This window comes from Meles meles, chromosome 1 (assembly GCF_922984935.1).
Source record: "Meles meles chromosome 1, mMelMel3.1 paternal haplotype, whole genome shotgun sequence".
Lineage (NCBI taxonomy): Eukaryota > Metazoa > Chordata > Mammalia > Carnivora > Mustelidae > Meles > Meles meles.
In genome coordinates this window covers 117,695,065-117,713,649 of record NC_060066.1, presented here as the reverse complement: position 1 = coordinate 117,713,649, position 18,585 = coordinate 117,695,065, and the positions used below count along the sequence as shown (strand labels likewise).

Below are 18,585 nucleotides of genomic sequence, written 5' to 3'. Positions count from 1 at the left end.
ATCTCTTGTTCTAATAATTGATTTCAATGATACTCCTTTTGAAATCCCTTCTGAAACCTCTCTCATCTTCCATTATGGCTCCTCTGCCTTTCCTCCATGACTAGTTCAGTCTTCTCATAGAATCTTTTTTTTATATATACACTCCTTAAATGTTTCTTCCATTATCATAAGTATCTTACTCTTACCATTCTAAAACTTTCCTAGGCAATATGATACCCTACATTGTTTTAGTTAACATTATACTAATGGCTCAACTTCTGACAGGTGTTTGCTGAATGTCTATCATGAGCTAGCCATTTTTGGTGACAAATAAGACAGGATTCTCGATGGATCTTAGAGGCTCTGTCTATAGCCCAGTTATTTGTAATAAGCACCGGAAACATGGACACCCACACCTTAATTTTCCATGGATACCTTAAACTCAACATACCCCCCAAACTGAACTCATTCCCCTCCACTCATAATCTATTCCTTTCTCCCACTATGTTAATAGGTATCATATAATAAAAGCCTAAGGTAAGGACCACCTGGCCTCCAGTATTGGTCTGTTTTACTTTCTAAATCTCTCTAAAATTTGACTTCCAGTTTCCATCTCCACTGCCAGATAGCTAGTTTAGGGCAATTCTGGATTACTCACAGCCTACAACTCTCTCTCCACTTCTAATATTCTCCATAATCCATTCTTCACAGTTTAAAACAAACTTTTAAAAAGGCAAGTCTGATTGTATCAGCTCTCCAAACCCTGTTCTTAGAGAACTCTTTAAGAACTCTTAAAATTCTTCAGGGGCTCCTTGTTACCATCAGTAAAAGCCCCAAACCCTTTAACATGACTTTTAAGGCACTGCTTAAAAAGGACCCTGGCTCAGTTCTCCAGCTTAATATTTTACTGCTCCAGCTTACACTCTACTCCAAACTGAAGTTCTCAGGTCCCGGAATATAAATATATATGTTCCTTTTCATTTTCAGACTTTCCTATATTTTATTCTCTCTTCATTCCTTGCCTGGTTCCCTGTTGTCATATATATATATATTTTTTTTAAGATTTTATTTACTTATGTGACAGACAGAGATCACAAGTAGGCAGAAAGGCAGGCAGAGAGAGAGAAAGGGAAGCAGGTTCCCTGCAGAGCAGAGAGCCTGATGTGGGGCTCAATCCCAGGACCCTGAGATCATGACCTGAGCCGAGGGCAGAGGCTTTAACCCACTGAGCCACCCAGGCGCCCTATCATATTTTTTTAAGTGAAAGAGATCACTTCCATGACCAACGAAGTTTGGTGTTAGAGCCTTTCCTGTATTTTCCTACTATATCCTGTGTTGATCCCTATTGTAAATGCATTGTTCTCATAGAGTCTAAACAAAACTTGTGAAGGCAGGGACACTTCTGTATCTCCAGTGCCTGACACACAGTATACATTTTTCAAATAAACTTAAAATGATTACATCTCCACTCAAAGAGGAAGAAAAAAGGAATTCATCTGAAAACTTTTTCAATTTTCTAATTTAATAGAAATAACCAAAACAATGTGGCTTTCAAACAAGGCTTTAAACTAATCTAATACAACTTCTACAACACATTCCAGAGCATTATAACAAGAAATATTTACAGGCAGCTAATGTATTAAATAACCATGAAAAAGAAAATCTTGCTTTTAATACACACCAGCAAAAAACACAGGAACAGAACAATTAGAAACTGCAACCTTGTTTTAAAAAATTAAATATGATTATTTAGAGAATACAATACCACAGAAACAGCACTTTTTCTTTAAGAATCATATTGAAGGGTAGTTAATTATGTGCAAAAATAATAGTTGTTGTTGTAGTAGTAGTAGTAGTAGTAGTAGTAGTAGTAGTAGTAATAATAATAATAATGAGGGGAGGAGACCAGTTGAAATACTGGAAGCAAGGAACTAGTAAGGCTGTGAATTTAACCCTTTCGTGTGTATGTCTACATAGAAAATAACAGGCTTTCAGATTGCACATACCGTTTTTATAGGCTTATATACATGTTTCACTGAGATTTAAAACATAGTAAATGCCTACATTTTTCAGACCAGGAGCAGACAAGCACTTCCTTCTTAAGACTGAAATTTAGGCCACACCTGAAAGGGAATATTGCAGTGGCACCTACAAAATCATTTGAGTGCCTTCCCACATACAAATTTGGTGAATTTTAAAGAGCATTTTTTACAGATTACTTGCTAGAAAAGGGCTAAACTTAATTTTGTACATTTTATAGTATGATTATGACAAATACATCCAAATTGACCTATTTTTGAAGATAATTTTCTCAGATACAATAAAAAATATATAAAAGACCACGAAGGCAAACACAAGGAACGAAGATGGAAGATATGTTTTACATGCATTTTGGCCAAGTAAAGAAACCATCATATTCAAGAGTACATGTTGAAATCTGAAATGTCTATGTAAACTGTGGCATATAAATTTTTTTTTCTTAAAAAAGTACCTTCAATTTTTTTTTACTCAAATACCTACTTTTAAAAAAATATGCAACTTTCCCCAATTTTTAAAATAAAATGCCACAATATATTGTCATAAGCTCCAGCATACATTTAAATTTCTTATTTTTTAAAAGATAGACTGGGTGATATGCATACAAACTTTCCTATAAAATCACCATCTGGGAGAGGACTATGACGTGCCTATTAGGCAACAGACTTAAAGCAGTGTTATTGCTTTATCGAGGAGGAGAGAACTGTCAGAAAAATAAAAGAAAGCATCCAGATTCAGTTCAAGATCAAACTGATACACCTTGAAAACCTTGGATCATCTTCAGCAGATTATTAATACAGATGGTATGAATTAAGAATCTGATTGTTTTAATTAAGGGAGTTAGGGTAGGTGGATTTTATAAAACTACTCACCGATCCAATGCTGAGTATGCAAATAAGCAGTGTTGACTTCAACAAGAAACGAGATCTTTATACATCCTGTGTTCTGAGTGGGAATGGCTAGGGGACTTAAAAGGCCAAGGGAGAGGTGGCCACAGCATCTACTCCCAATTTGGATACTAAGAGATTGCTGAATAACATGTGGTAGGCCAAAATCCAAGGGCACAGTCAGAAGACCTAAATCTACTGGCCTATTAACACTCATCACTAATAATTACATGGGCAGGATACCTGCTGAGGTAACTGGTAAACCGACAATTCGCTCACTATAAACCTCTTGCATCTACTTAAAAACATTCTTTCTTTGGATTAACTAAAAATCTCAAAAACTGTTACAACAAAAAGTGAGAATTAATTGACTTTAATATTATTTAAAATTCCTTTATATAAAACATAAAAGTCAGAAAGTACCTCATTGATTCCAAAAGGAATAATTTCAACAGAGGATCCAATGCCTTATTATCTCTGTGGTTAATGATTCGATGTTTCTATATAGATCATGACCTACAATCTAACCATACTTTGGGACACGTACATGCTTCACCTTGCAAAACAATTCCTTTACTCAGTGAATTAGCTGAGCCAAGTGCTTTAAAAAAAAAAAAAAAAAAAAAAAAACTTTAGGCCACCAGAACATACTGAGGAACACTTTGTTCTTAGTGTTCTGATGGGAGATCGGAAATGAAGTATTGCAAAGCTTTGCGAGTTTTTAAGTTAACATTTAACATCTCTGAGTCTAAAATACTGTCTTTTAATAAAGAGTTTAAACTGCCTTTAGGAATTGACATTAAATGTTTGTTTTTTTGAAATATAAATTAATAGAAAAACATGAAGACATCTGAATATCAATTAAGCTTTTATGCTTTTTCTAATGGTTGTATCAGATAGTGGCTGAACAAATCAGCTTAGGAACACAGGGATCAGTGTACAAGAAAAAAGCTTCCACGAAATCTAAACTTGCATTTAAGGGTAGTTTGTTGATAGCTATTTACTTAATAGTAAATCCTCAGCAGTATGAATTGTTTTCTGTTAACAGAAATGGAGCCCATTAAATGTTGACTGTAAAGTGGCTTTTCAAAAACCAATCTTAAAAGAAAAAAAAAAATTCACCTAACATAGAAATATCTTTAAGGGAACACATTATTTTTTAAGGCCCCAAATATCAAGAAATAAATATTTACTTAAAATTTAGTTTCTCCCCCATTGGTAGAACCTATATAAAAGACTTATCTAAGAATCATGAAAAGGACTCAACTGAAGAACAAGTGTAAAATATTAGAAATCAATCGCTTGACAAAAGGAAGTTATATTGCTACTCTTCACGTTCCCAAACGTGCCCTAGATATGTCTGATAAACTCAAATCATAAATGCTGTGGGAAAGAGGGAAATGCACATAAAAAAGCATTTTAAAACGATTCTTTCCCTCTTTTAAGAAAACTCTTCTTAGGTACCTGAAATCTGAGTAAAATGATAAAACAGTTTGGTCTAAGTTTTAAAGCTGAACTTGTAACAAAACTGAAAGAGAAGCTAAAAGAAAGTCACAGAATGAAGTAAGTCAATATCAGTAATAAAATCAACACCACTTACATACACCATGAGAAGGCCTGATTAATATTCATGTTTACCCCCCACACTTGTTAAGAAAAGAAAAACAACCCAAAGGAATTTGTATAATAATTTCTTTAGAGCACTTTATTTGATTCAATATGCACTAAAAAATATTTACCTCAGACAATTATGCCAAATAATTTTTACTGAGTCGTCTACTGTCTGAACTGCAGAAGCCGAAATTTTAAAAAGGCAAATGATTTGCCACAAATCTGCTGACGTCTGAAAAATATCTAATGGCAAGTCTTCTATTTTGGTCACTTTTATTCTAAGGTGTCCATACAAAAGTAGGACTACATTTTTTAATCCAACAAAAGAGAAGCCTGTACACAGTCTAGAACACACATCTTGGATCTGAGCATCACAAATGAAGAGAAGAAAAATGGAACCAAGCCAAGGTGGTTTATCTGCCTCAGGGGCTGAACTCAGGGTAGTAAAGGTGGGTTTACTCCAGTAACCATTCAAGTGGGGATTGGCTCATTTTCAGGATTTACTTACAGGCCTCTTCTAAGTCCGTTAAGCCCCCAGTCCATGCAAATGTCCCACTTGGTGGACAGATGAGTAATCTAACCCCACCGGGTTTATTTCAATAGTTTGATATTTAACAATAAGCTGCTTCTGAAGATTTTCTGAGAAGTCTGTTCTCTATTAAAATAAGATAGAACCTCAAAATATGAATGTGAACATTAGAAATAGACAGCATATATTACAAATCCATTCTTGATAGGAACATTAGTAAGAATACACATTAGCTTAAAAAACAGGCTCAGCAAATGTTGCTGATCTGCCAGAAGTTTTAGTTCACTATTTACAAATAAGACAAAGTGAAATACAGAAAATTTTACACATTTGGTAATTGACAGATTACTGTTTGCCAATAGTGGTCTATCAGAAAACTGATATGAAGGAAGACTGGGTAAGAGCCAGTTGTCACCTTCTCAATCAAATTCAAATGTACAGAAAACTAGATTAATTTTAAAACAAACATTCTGCCTTTGATGGGAGTAACTGTATGATCAGATGGTCTGACTGGGAAGTGCAATTCTGTGGAAGTGTTTTCCTGGAAATGACTACTATAAGATCTGCCGCTGAAAAGTTACCGTATTTATTTCAGCAGACCATTAAAAGTGATTAAATGATGATCAATGATGTTTCCTAGACTCTAGGTATAAATAGAAAATAAAACTACTGTTGAGTTCTTTAAACCAATATAAAAACTAAGGCCCAACAGCATCAAAGTGAGAAAAAACGTCATGGCATGATTCAATGCACATCTGCACTGACATCAAAGTGGAATCTGAGCAAATCTGATATTAGCTAGAAAACAAACCAGTATGTATGTGTGTGGAAGGGGAGAAGTGAAAGTTGTTTTTAGTATCTGTGCACTCTTGTCCAAAGAAACAATTTATCAAGTGACATGACCCTCAAGTATGTAGTTGTACACATCCTGCGCCAATCAATACCACATGATCACCAACAACTGCCATTCTAAAGAACCATCCTATTTAGTTACAGAAATCTTCAAATCATTTCACTTTTGCTTTTTGTTTTTACTTTTAAAGTTGCAAACAGAGTTCTCTCCCCCTTTCTTGACAAGAAGTGACTTTTGTCCATTACTTCAATCTAATACTGTGTAAAAGCTATCAGCTTCTTCAAGGAGGTGCCCACTGTAGGCAGGATATTCCAGCAACACTTAAATAAAAGGTTTTCTTTTCTCTCTCTCTCTCTCTCTTTTTTTTAAACAATTATTTAAGTTCATGTCATTTTACTTTATATGTACTGGTCTCTCATCTGACTTTAGGCGTTTCCTGCGGGGCTGTATAAAGTCTTCATCAGAGTCCTCAGTTACCTCACCATCATCCTCTTCCTGCTCAAACTCTGGCAAAGGTGCGAAGGTCCTGTCTGAGTAGATCTCTGTGAGTTTATCTTCAAAGTACAATGCAACTGCTTTCCCTGCCTGAGCTACTTCTGAATCAGCCTGCAAGCAAAAGATAGGAATATTCACCTGTTGGTAATGCATATTCCTTCACCAAGTTTGCATGGTCTGAAAAGCTTACCTTCAAATTAATCTCTTGTGTTTCTGCATAAACTTGAACAACTTTCATCATCTAAAAAGGATACCAGAGTCAAAAAAAAAAAAGGGAAATTATAATCCTTTCTAAAGTTATGAAACTGCATAGGATTGGCGACGAAAGTCAGCCATACTAGGGGGGAACAAATTGCTATAACCAGATTAAGTGCTTTCTCAAATTCTACAGGACATGGAACCACTTTCTTTACAAAGTTCTGTTACTAAACCTACTGTGAAACCTCAAGAATGCTTTCAAATTCTGAATTAGTAAAGTCAATCGGAAATGGCGGTTGACTGAATACATCAATCTCATGAAGACAAAAAAACTAATCATATAAGAAATGTTGCTTCTTAAAAACTGCCAAACCATCAACAAACCATTTAGAATTCTATCTGTATGGCAATTTGTTAACCATAAATTATTTAATCATTGCTAAAGCAGATAAAATGTCTCTTCTTCCTTGCAGATGTTAGCTACAATTCATAAAAGCACATTTATTTGAAAATAACTGGATTAGCAAGTAAGACAAAAAGTGGAACTATATCAATTTGAAGTTCAAGTGAGTAAGGTTTTACTGTACTTTCTGTGGTATACTGCTACACTCTACTTTTAACCTTAAGGATTTTTTTTTCCAAATATTAAAAAGGTCATCTAGATACTTCCAGAGGTAGCTATGAGTATATGTTAAATGATTTGATGTCCTTTTAGTAATAGTCATATGGCACCAAATTTCACCAGTAACAAAGATATTTTACTATTGAGCTTTCTAAAGATTTTGTAGATTCTTATCTAATTTCATTTTCTTCTCATAGAATAATGAAAATCTTCCCTAACAGTAAGAGACTTGCTTTTTCTCAAAGAAAACAAAACAATTTCCTTGAAGAAGTGAGTCATATATCATATTTTTCCTCAAGGAGAGCCCATCCTTATTCTCAAAAAAAAAAAAAATACATAACTGAAGTTAATAAAAGTCGTATTGCTGAGATTAGAAAACTCAACATTATATATTCTGGGCTACTATTTAAGATGAGCCACCAGAAATTAGTTCATGATTTCAGGGTTCTACATTTAGTAGGTTAACATTATTAACCTACATTAATAATAAAATCAAAGGAACCAGTACAAGTGCCTTTCCTAAATGAACCCCAAATATAGACTATTTAATAATCATTTTCCATATACTTAATTACAGCCTACTCTCTATACTTGTATATCTCAACCCTCAACTTCAAAAAGGCATAGCCAATATACTTCCAATTATACATAGTAAACCTTCTTCATTAGAGCTGTGGATGCAATCAAATTTTACTTTTGACACAACTGCAGGAGAAAAAAAAAATTTCAATCAAATTAGAAAAATCTCTCAGTAGGAAAAATATAATAAAAAAATAAACAAGCAAAACCCAAAAACTAATAATCCAAGACTTTATAGTTTGGAAGCTAACATACTTCATTAAACCTTTCACAGTTCTTGAAGATCAAACGGACATCAGCCACAAAGTCATCTGGGTTTTGGTAGTGTTGGGAATGTTTTTTCTGAAGCTTCTTTTTCACGGTGGATAAATCCATTGGTTTCTTTATAATTTTATAGTAGTTTGGTATCTAAAGAAACAAATAAATAAGGATAGCTAAGGATTCTCCAAAAATGCCAAACTGTTTTATTTGAAAATGTACAGCATATATTAATTACTGAGCCAGTTACTTGCAAATTTTAGGTATAGTGAAGGTATTTTAAATCTTATGCCCCAATCATATATCATAAAAACCAAATCATATTCAGAATCTGTGGCAGTCCTAATGGTTATGAAGACCTCAAAGCTCTATCTGCAGTAAGGAGATTTGGAAAGAACGCTATCAGCAAGGGTAGCCAACATTAGTGTTAAGGACACAGCTGGCTCATCAGAATATTATGACATCTGAAGAGTTTTGGCTTTTTTTTTTTAAAGGAAAGAAAATATAGAAAGAACAAATTTATTATTATTATCATTAGAATGTTGTCTTTTAGAGGCTATAACTTTATACCACAAAAAACTCTGGACATCAAACAACAGAGAGAGAAAGAGGATAAGTAACACAAGAAAAAATTTTATTAACCCCTTAATGATCATGCCAGAGAGAGTTCTGGCCCCAACTTTTAGCCAAAAAGTTGTATTCTTGAGAAACAATTGAACTTGGAGAAGCTATTTAAACAGTTCACAAAAAGAAATATTCAAAAGTTATTTTCTACTGTAAAATCCCTATACTTGAAGACATACTTCCTAGTATCAGATGGTTACTATTTGTACAAAACATGTTCCTGTGTCTAGGGCTTTTGTGCTTTAAAATTCATTTCTGAGCCTACCCAGTAAACAAGTCTACTAATTAATATTCTATTACAGGCCTGGCATTCAACAATATCTTAATTCAACAAATGATGGTGAGCAAATGTATATAGCATATTCTCATTCCATTTATGAAGCCTGAGCACCCATGATATTCCTTTTCCCATGGGACTTTAGAGCTTTTATTCCTAACAAAAGTCTCCTTTAAGATAAACAAAGAGCATTGACTGCAAAATTTCCAGTCCTTTCTTAATCTTGACTGTTCGTAGCTTATCTTCATAAGAGCCAGCGTGAAAGCTTTAATTTTGCATTTTTATGCAAATGAATACTTACATAGAGATTGTTTTCTCCCCAAGGTACAGAGCCTAGAATCATAGAACTGGAATTTTAGAAATAATTCAGTCCAGTACTCCCACTGTATGTTTAAAAAGGTAAAGGCAGAAAATTAAGAAATTTGCCCACAGTTTTAAGGCTAGTTAATGGCAGAACTGGGAGAAGTTAAGTATTCCAACTCTTAGTCCAAGATTCTTTCCATTACACCTATATCCCTTATGTCCATTTTAAAAGTAAAAGAACACAGAAGTTAAATTCATTACTTTTTCATGACAGCAATAAAACCTTTAAAAATCAAAATGTAATTTTTGACAAGTGAATCACACATCCATAAGAGCCCTAATAAAATTTTGGATTAATACGTACTTAGAACATTATCAGGTACTGATAATTACAGCAGGTACTATGCTAAAACATTCTATAAAGGTATCCTATGTGTTCTTGGAATATCCAAAATGGGGTAAGAAATAGCATTAGAAAAGGAAACTTGAACCTTGGAGAGGCTGAGATTATTCAAGAAGACTGAGGTGAGAAGACTTAAGACCAGAGCCAATACTCTCAAGTCTTATACTAAGCTTCTTCACTAGAGAGGTCATAAAATAAAACAACTCACCGAAGCAGGAACCGGCTCCTGGAATTCAATACTTAATTCATGGCAATAGAGGTAAAGCAGAAGTCGTTCACATTTCTGGACCAAAACAAAGAAAGGAAAACACATGAAATGTTTATTCCTCTAATAAGATAGTCTTAAGAGAACTTTATCACTACAAAGCCTAATTACAACAAACTCAACATATGCCTCCTATATACACTGACTTATCTAACTACACATACCCAAAGAAAACCATCTTGTTTCCCTTGCTTCACATTCAGTTGTTTTTTTTTTTAAAGATTTTATTTATTTATTTGACAGAGAGAGATCACAAGTAGGCAGAGAGGCAGGCAGAGAGAGGAAGGGAAGCAGGCTCCCTGCTGAGCAGAGAACCCGATGTAGGGCTCGATCCCAGGACCCTGGGATCATGACCTGAGCCGAAGGCAGAGGCTTTAACCCACTGAGCCACCCAGGCACCCCTCCTATTTAGTTTTGAGACTACCTTCTGTTCTACTTTTAGAGAATTTATTGAAAACAGAGGGCGGCTTTTGTTCTTAGACAATGACTAAGGTAATTTATCTACTACTATTTACAGAGATGGAAAGGAGTCATAAAAGCAACATATAGCATTCTGTGTAAAAATTCATAGATTACTAGGTAATCCTCTAAATCCTAGTAATTAGGATCACCTAGTAACCTTTTTAAAAGATTTTATTTACCTATTTGATATAGAAACAATGAGAGAGGGAACACAAGCAGGAGGAATGGGAGAGGGAGAAGCAGGTCTCCAGCTAAGCAGAGAGCCTGATGCAGGTCTTGATTCCAGGACCCTGAAATCATGACCTGAGCTGAAGGCAATGCTTAATGAATGAGCCACCCAGGCACCACAGGATTACCTCATTATCTATAGTAATCTATAAATTACTGCTTTTGCTATTCTCTGATGCAAGAAGGACACATAATATTCTTTCTTTTCCTGAAATGACTCCATGCAGGTCCAAAATTAAATACAACTATGTCTTCTCAATAGAATTCTAGAATTTTTTATATGGTCAAAAGTAAACTGAAATGAATTTTACATTTATAGTTTTCATTTGCTTAAACTTCTTTTAATAGAAGTCAGTACACATTAAACAGATAATAGAGGGGGATTCTGCAAGTACATACACCACATCAGAGCCAAACGTAACTGTAATGACCAGAGAGATTTTGTTTTTGGAGAAAAGACTACAGACCACATCAGCAGAAATCTGAGTGAAATGAGGGAAGGATGCTGGATTTCATTTTTAATGACAGAAAGCTATTATAGGAAGTGACAGACTTATTTATATTTTTTAAAAAAATACTATGTAGGAGCGCCTGGGTGGCTCAGTCAGATGGGTGTCCCACTCTTGATTTTGGCCCAGGTCGTGGTCTCAGGGTTGTGGGATCAAGCTCTGGGTTGGGCTCTGCATGGAGTCTGCTTTAGATTCTCTCTCTCCCTCTTCTTCTGCCCCTCCCCCTATTATGCTCTCTAAAATCTTACAAAAAAAAAAAATACTGCATACAGTACAGAAAACTACAGTACAAAGAGTCAAGAGTAAACTCAGGGAGTCTGAGTGAAGTTTACTATGATAGTGCAGATGAACCACCATGATGCCATCTCAGAAGGTGATGGTGAGGACAACTAAGAAAATCGTATTATGGTCATTCCTGATCTTTCACTAGATTTCTGGATTGTGTAACAGAAATAAATGGTGGTACCATTTAATGATGGGAAATACCGGAGAAGAGTGCAGTTTTTACACTGTTATTTGCTTGTTTATTAATTTTTTTTTTTTAAATCATGCTTTTGGTTGGGACATGTTAAGTATGAGAAAGCTGGCTGTAAAGTCTCCAGTGCATAGCCAGACAACTACAGAATCCCTAATAATAAATCCAACTTATATGACACTTACCCTTTGGTCCACGGGGCTTAACCCTTGCGCAGTTTTCCCCTTCTTACTATGTTGCAAATTATCACAATCATATTCAACTTCTGGTTTCCCAATATCTCTGCAAAATGTGCATATCCAGTCCCCACTAAAGAGGGAAACAGGCAATTAGTCCCTGTAATTATAGCAAAACCCACGCTAGAGAAGCTAGTTCTTTGGAAGTAAGTCTCCAGTTTGTTTTCTTTCCTTCCACGGTTTTTGAGGGGAAGAGAGGCTCCATTCTTGTCAAATCTCAAAGTTGCCTTATAAAACCTTCCCAAAACTTTTCCCAGTCTTCAATTAACTACTTTCTAGAACGCTTTATAAAACTGTAGCCCTGCATTTCAAAAGCGATCTCTTCATAACACCAAGTTGAGGGTTAGTACTTACAGCATAAGACTGACTGTCAACCCCATTACGATCTCACAATGACCCCCAGTCACAAAAAAGTAAAGAGTATGGGATATGGAACTTCTCAGTATGGCATGTATTAAATTTGCCAAAAATCAAACAATTCTTCTTCATGGCCAGTCAAAAGCCAAGAATACACATCTCCATAAGTACAAACACATGTACATATACCCCTTACCTTTTAAATTTGCTTAGTCTATAGTTTGTTTACATCAGGATTTCCATCAAACCATAAGTTCTAAAATGGTTCATTCCCAGTAATTCTTCCCTTCTCTCCCCCACCATAAAGAAACTCTAAGTCTTGAGACTATCCTAGTCTTTTCCAAAGTTCCAATTCCTTCCAAAGTATCAAGCTTTGAGAGAAAGCATTCAGTGGCAAAATTCTAACATTCCAGCAGATGTTACTACCCAAAGGGAAGAAAAATATGAAAAGTCTTAATTACAACATTAAAATGTCAATGCTTTTTTTCTATAAGAGTAAAATAAAAGAAGGCCCTTGTTACATCTCTGGCAAATGACTGTACCTCTCTTAAGACCTAGGTAAGAGTTATGATTCTTCAGAAAAATATTCTGGCACTGTTTATATATCCAGTATTTTTCTAATCCAAAAGGTTGAATTATTCAAAATGGGTAGCATCCACTCAACTAAAATCACTGCTTCTCAGGAATCCGAGAAGAAATGTGAATGTTTTATCTACAGGCAGAAAAAAGTTGGGCTTTCCCAAGAACACTACTGTCACTTAAAAAGGTTATTTGGGGGTAAGGGTTTGGGAAGAGGGAAACTGGTCTAAGAAATCAACTGGAGACAAAATGGTACAAACACAACTTGTTAAATGAGAAATGTGCACACCGTGCTCCAAGCTGGCACTACCAATTAACTGCTTCCAGGGGTCAAGAGGAAGCGATACCTAAAAAAATTCAAGCTGTGAAAGGTGTTTTTACAAAGTACTTTTCCTTTAAAATCCCTTTCAAGAGCTTTCGAACTTTAGAATAATAGGTTCTAGGTAAGACACAACAGAGCTGCCTCCCACCGAATAGTATTCTTAAGTGAAATTATTGTAGACCCTATTAAGATTGATAGCAATAGATAAAAAATTCAGCTTCAATAGGAAGCTCCAACACCCCAGACCTCTCTCATAATTTAGAGTTTTATCTACTTTGCTTATACTAAGTATAAACTGAAGGCCAGGAAACAGTCTACTTTTTATCATTCATACACTACTTAAATCTTGGACATTTCACCATTCAGACATCAGTTTCTCTAGAAGGTACTGTCAAAGGAATAACAGGCTCCCTGTTTTACAGAAACAGTATGCATTGGTTAGGAAGGCCATCTGCAAGGACAACTTTGTTTTTATTTTAGCCTATAAAAATAAACAAGAACAAAAAAATCAACTATTTCACTGGTACCTTGGAAAGCTAAGAAGTGTTGGAACATGACAAGTTAGATGAAAGACCTTTGGACATTTTTCACAGCACAAGAGATCCCCTCCATTTTGGCAGACAGCACACCAGTCTTCATTTGGGTCATCATCTTTGCTACTGCCATCTCCTCCAATCCTTGAGGACCTGTGTACAAGGCTTCGAATCGGGGACTTTCCATTAACAAGGCTGCTGAGCCCTGACTGTTTGCAGCTTTCATTTGTATCTGCAGGTTCAGTTTTCACATGGTTTTCCAGGCTTGCTAATGCATCCAACTCACTCTCTAGATGCAGGCTGGTTGAAAGAGGCGGTGTCAAGCTACTCTCAGGACTGCTCAACTAAAACAAAACAAGGACAAATTCTTAAACAATCATTTAATCCTTAGGCTATGCAGTGTGCGTGTAACTTAAGAATTATGTCAATACACATTTACATAACTTAAAAGTTAATTTGGAAATGACATTAGTGACATAAAAGAAAGTAAATAAACCCAAAATTATTAGGCATGTTAATTTACGATTTTATAGCACACTCTAATATTGGCTCATTTGGATAATAAGAAAATTAATCAAACTGTTAAACACACTGATTGTAAAATGAGCATAGGTTATACTTTTCCTACAAAGAACTGATTATGATATCTATTTTTCACCCAAGAATCTGTTGCATAGCTTTTAAGAAATGTTATTCTGCCTACTTATCATCATTTTACTAGCGTAAGATTGTGAAAATGGTAAAGAAATCTTTCACCACCCTTCTGCACCCAGTTTTCTGCGGGCACTTTCTAAATCGGATACTGGATGATGGGACACTACTCCAAATACAAGGCTAAATCCCTTTGCTCTCAAATGTACATATACTGTGTTAAATATGCTAATACTCCAACCTGAAATGTCTATATGCTAACCAAGTAGAAAATGACACGCAAGCCTGGGCAGGAAGAAAAAAACCAAGATCAAAATTTACTGCTGGGGAGTGGAGGGTGTCAGCACAGGAGGAGGAAGAGAAGGTGGCCTTCCCTCATTCTATATTATAAATTTTATAAAATGTTCTACCTGAAGAACTCTTAAATGGCTAATAATTCATAAGCCAAAGGCAATCTTCCCATCACACAACTCTTTGATCATTAAACTTCTTTCACATCAGCAGTCCTAATCCTGAACTCACAGATCCAGGAAAATAGTAAAGGATCTTTTGTGGCCTGAGACTCGATGTGACTGTTGAGATGACTAATGAAGACTAATGAAGTCAAAACAAAATAGAACCCAATTTAGAATCATGGCAAAAATACTGACCAATAACAAACTAAAAGATCATTTCAAATGAATCCTTAATACAATTAAACCTTTTGTGACAAATTATAGCTGACACTTAAGATGAAAAACTTGAATTACAGAGATATTTGGATTATACCAGGCATAAATATCCAAAAATAAGTAAATGTCCATAGAACCACTATTCAGTCTAATATGCAGAGATGGAAGAATCCATGAAGTGGCCTCCTTGAATCCCTGACAGGCCCCAGTGGGAGCTTACCATGCAGGCACTCCTCCTGCCGTCCTCTGTCTTTTCTTGTTTCACAGCTCCTGAAAAGCTACAGACTTCATCTTCAGTCCCAGGTTCTTGCTTGACCTTCACTTGATCAGACTTGAAACTAAGACCTGTCTTCTCGGCAGTTCTTCCTGATGACCCACAGCTAATAAAAAACAATTTAAAAAGTCACATGTGCTTGTATAATATACATAAAATCAATGATATGAAAAGTAATATTCATTAAAGTGAAAAGAACCAACTTTCTAGAAGATAAAGACATCTTATAATGCAGGTAAAAGAAGTGTGATATAAGCATAGCTTCAGATTCTTTAAAAACGTATATCAAACTTTCAGAAAACCCTAAAAACATTTTTATGGTGTGAGGCATTTATACTAAGTCATTTAAGAAATCCAGTAAACAACCATTTTCCCAGGCTAGTTAATATAGAATGTTAGCAATTGTTTTTCTCTAGAAAAGTAATTTCGATTCTTCTCTGCTCCCAAACTAATGAAGAAAACAGCATTAATAACAGTAGTTCATGAAGCCTCCTCAAAGTAAACTCTATTTTAGCTTTTGAGGACAGGAAATTGGGAGAAGAGAATAACAAGTAGTCAACAACCCAGAATATCCTTATTTGAATCAACAAAATGATAGGTTAAGAGGACAGGTCTATGACTAATCAGTTCTATCTAGACCACAAAGCAAAACCGCTATGAAGAGAAGTGAGTAATTGGTAAGACTGCAGTGCTACTGAGAATGAATACCTTTTTCACTCAATTACTCAAGTACTCAAAGTACTTTTCTTTTCAAAGTACTGATTATTTATTTAAGGTATAATTAAAAAGTCAAGCAAGTATTTAATAGCACTAGTCTTCAAAATGCACACAAAACCCAAATTAAAAAAAAAAATCATGTAGCTTAAATCTTTCCTGCATCGTACTAAGTTATTCAAACTAAAGTATAAAAATCGGGCAACATTTACACATTTATTCTATCTTGTGTTAATACACTCCAAATACCATCCTATTTCTTAGCTATGTCCACCAAAAAGGCGTAACAAACAACTTAGCAGCAGCTAGTGCCCCTAGTGCCCAGAAGACTGTCTCCAAGCACTATTTCCTCACTAATACAACCAGGATTTCTTAGAAAAATGGTGGGCTCTAGGCCTGAGGCAGGAAATATGTTAGGACAAACCTGGAACATCATTTCAGAACAAGAAATAAGGAAGCTTTCAAAGACTACTGGGGTTATACCAAAGGCCTAGGAAGCCAAACCGACAAAGCTCTGATAGGCCAAAGATGGAACAATATAACCCATCAATAAAAATAACATCCTTAATTATTAGTAATATATAAAATGTTTAAATATATGAGTTCATGAAATAATAAAAACTCACTGGTCCCTTTTGGAAGGTGCTGGGAATCAACTCACTATTATGCAAACAGAAATAAAGAGAAAGAATCTCTTCTGCCTGTCCTATAACCAAATAGCTGGTGACAGAAAAGTTTCTCTTTCTAGAGATATTCTAAACTGGTACACAAAAAGAAATAACACAATAATTAAAATACCACTATTTTTCAACTAGTTAAAAAAAAAAAGAGCTAGGCAATGATCAATTAATGGTGGCTGTCACAAACAAAAACCACCAAATGTTAGATGCCCCTGATGGATGTACATGCCACCATCAATGAAGTATTCTTCTTGCCTCACCTTCCCCCTGATCAAAATTATCAACACTGAGGAAAAAAATAGCACATACTCTATTTAAATGACAAGGTGGGGAAAACTCTGTATGAGAAACAATGTATTTCTTCAACATATAAATAGATTTTGAGTCAATATATCTGTAGATGGCAATGGTTCAAAATAATCCAGAATAGGGAGGAATGTATGGGAACACAGAAGAAGTAAGACTGGCTAAACTTGTAATTGTTGAAGCCGGGTGATAAGCATAAGAGTTCAATGTAATTTTCTACTTTTTAAAATACATATTCAAAATTTTTCTTAAGGGGGAAAAAAAAACCTACAAATAATGTTAATACTCACCTGCCTCGACTGCCAGTACTAGAGGTACTAGGGGGTCTCACAGGTGTGTGAGAATTGGATAAACCTAGAAAATAATACATCAAAATGAGTATCAATGCAAACAATATTCAGAATTCTACCTAGTATTTATAGAATTAAAGATGACTATAATGCAATTTAGCAATTCTTGGAAATCAGACCTAGCCTTAGTGTCAAAATCAGGGATGGCATGTATAACCCTTGGCAGGGCAGGCATCAACCAGTTTCTGTCACCTGAGCCCAGACAGGATTCTCAGAATCCTCCTCAGAGCAACACTATCCAATCAATGAGAACTACCAGGTCAAGAGAAAGCTATATGCCATCTTGCCCCAAACCATCTGGTAAATCTCCTACTTAGATTGCCAGTAATTATTCATTCTTTTAGAAGTCCTGGATTAATTATATTAAACTTTAAAAATTCTACAACTAAAAATCATATTAATGGTACATCTCATGAAAGACTCACATTTAAATTTGAACTATTTTTACTCAAGAAATAATGAGGTGGTCTGTTTCAGTAAAAAGTAAGTTACATTTAATTTAAACCAAAAAAATAAACTCCATAACCACTTCTGCACTGTCAATCTGTTCAGAGTTGCTTTAATCATTCATTCATAACAGGGTCAACAAAACAACCAGGTTTTGGAAGAGATTTCTACCTCATAGAGTTGATTAATCACAACTTTAATAGTTTCCAGTAAATTTAAGTTTTTGTTTTAAAATTGCAATTTGAAAATTTACTTGTCTTTCCTCAACTTTTTTTTTAAAATTTTTTCAATATCTTGTAAGTCATAAACATGGGATGAAACCAAAGAACTCTTCAACTGACCATCTGTATCGTAAAATACAAGCAAATCCATCTACATACCTAGCAAAGAATGTGAAAACAGCTGGGGGTTAAGGGAGGGGTAATTAACAGCTCTAAACAGTGTATACTACAGATACATATATTACTTCAGTTAGCTGAAAATGGTCAACCGTATTTGAAGAAATATAGTTAGAAAGAGCCATCAGAAAAAAAGTATGATTTGATACTATGATGGTCAATTTTATGTATCAATTTGGCTAGAATATAGCTACCTGGTTGTTTGTCCAAACACCAGTCTAGATGTTGTTGTGGAGGTATCTTTAGATGTGATTAACATTTTAATCACTTGCGTTTCTGCCTAAACCAATCAAGTTCCACAGTGTGGGTGGATCTCATCCAATCAGGTGAAGACCTTAATCGAAAGGACTGATGTCCCCAGAAGAAGGAATTCTGCCTCCAGACTCAAGCCTATAACATTTACTTTGCCCTGGGTCTCCAGCCTGTTAACCTGCCCTATAGCTTGCCAGTCCTAACAATCATGTGAGCCAATT

General features: G+C 35.1%; 1 protein-coding gene across 3 annotated transcripts in view; it reads right to left on the bottom strand.

Moving 5' to 3' along the window:
• The window catches only part of TRIM33 (tripartite motif containing 33), a 130,331-nt gene that overhangs the window by 5,768 nt on the left and 105,978 nt on the right, over positions 1 to 18,585 (bottom strand). Inside the window, exons 13-20 of one of the 3 annotated variants that reach the window (XM_046006946.1) lie at positions 17,208 to 17,271; positions 15,164 to 15,323; positions 13,616 to 13,965; positions 11,780 to 11,903; positions 9,864 to 9,938; positions 8,046 to 8,198; positions 6,582 to 6,632; positions 1,477 to 6,502 (exon numbers count right to left, since the gene is read on the bottom strand). In XM_046006946.1, coding sequence (XP_045862902.1) covers positions 6,290 to 6,502; positions 6,582 to 6,632; positions 8,046 to 8,198; positions 9,864 to 9,938; positions 11,780 to 11,903; positions 13,616 to 13,965; positions 15,164 to 15,323; positions 17,208 to 17,271 — 1,190 coding nt within the window. In that variant the 3' untranslated portion in view covers positions 1,477 to 6,289. Of the gene's footprint in view, positions 1 to 1,476; positions 6,503 to 6,581; positions 6,633 to 8,045; positions 8,199 to 9,863; positions 9,939 to 11,779; positions 11,904 to 13,615; positions 13,966 to 15,163; positions 15,324 to 17,207; positions 17,272 to 18,585 lie in introns of those variants that run through there. The other 2 variants (XM_046006948.1, XM_046006947.1) reach the window with 2 other exon arrangements.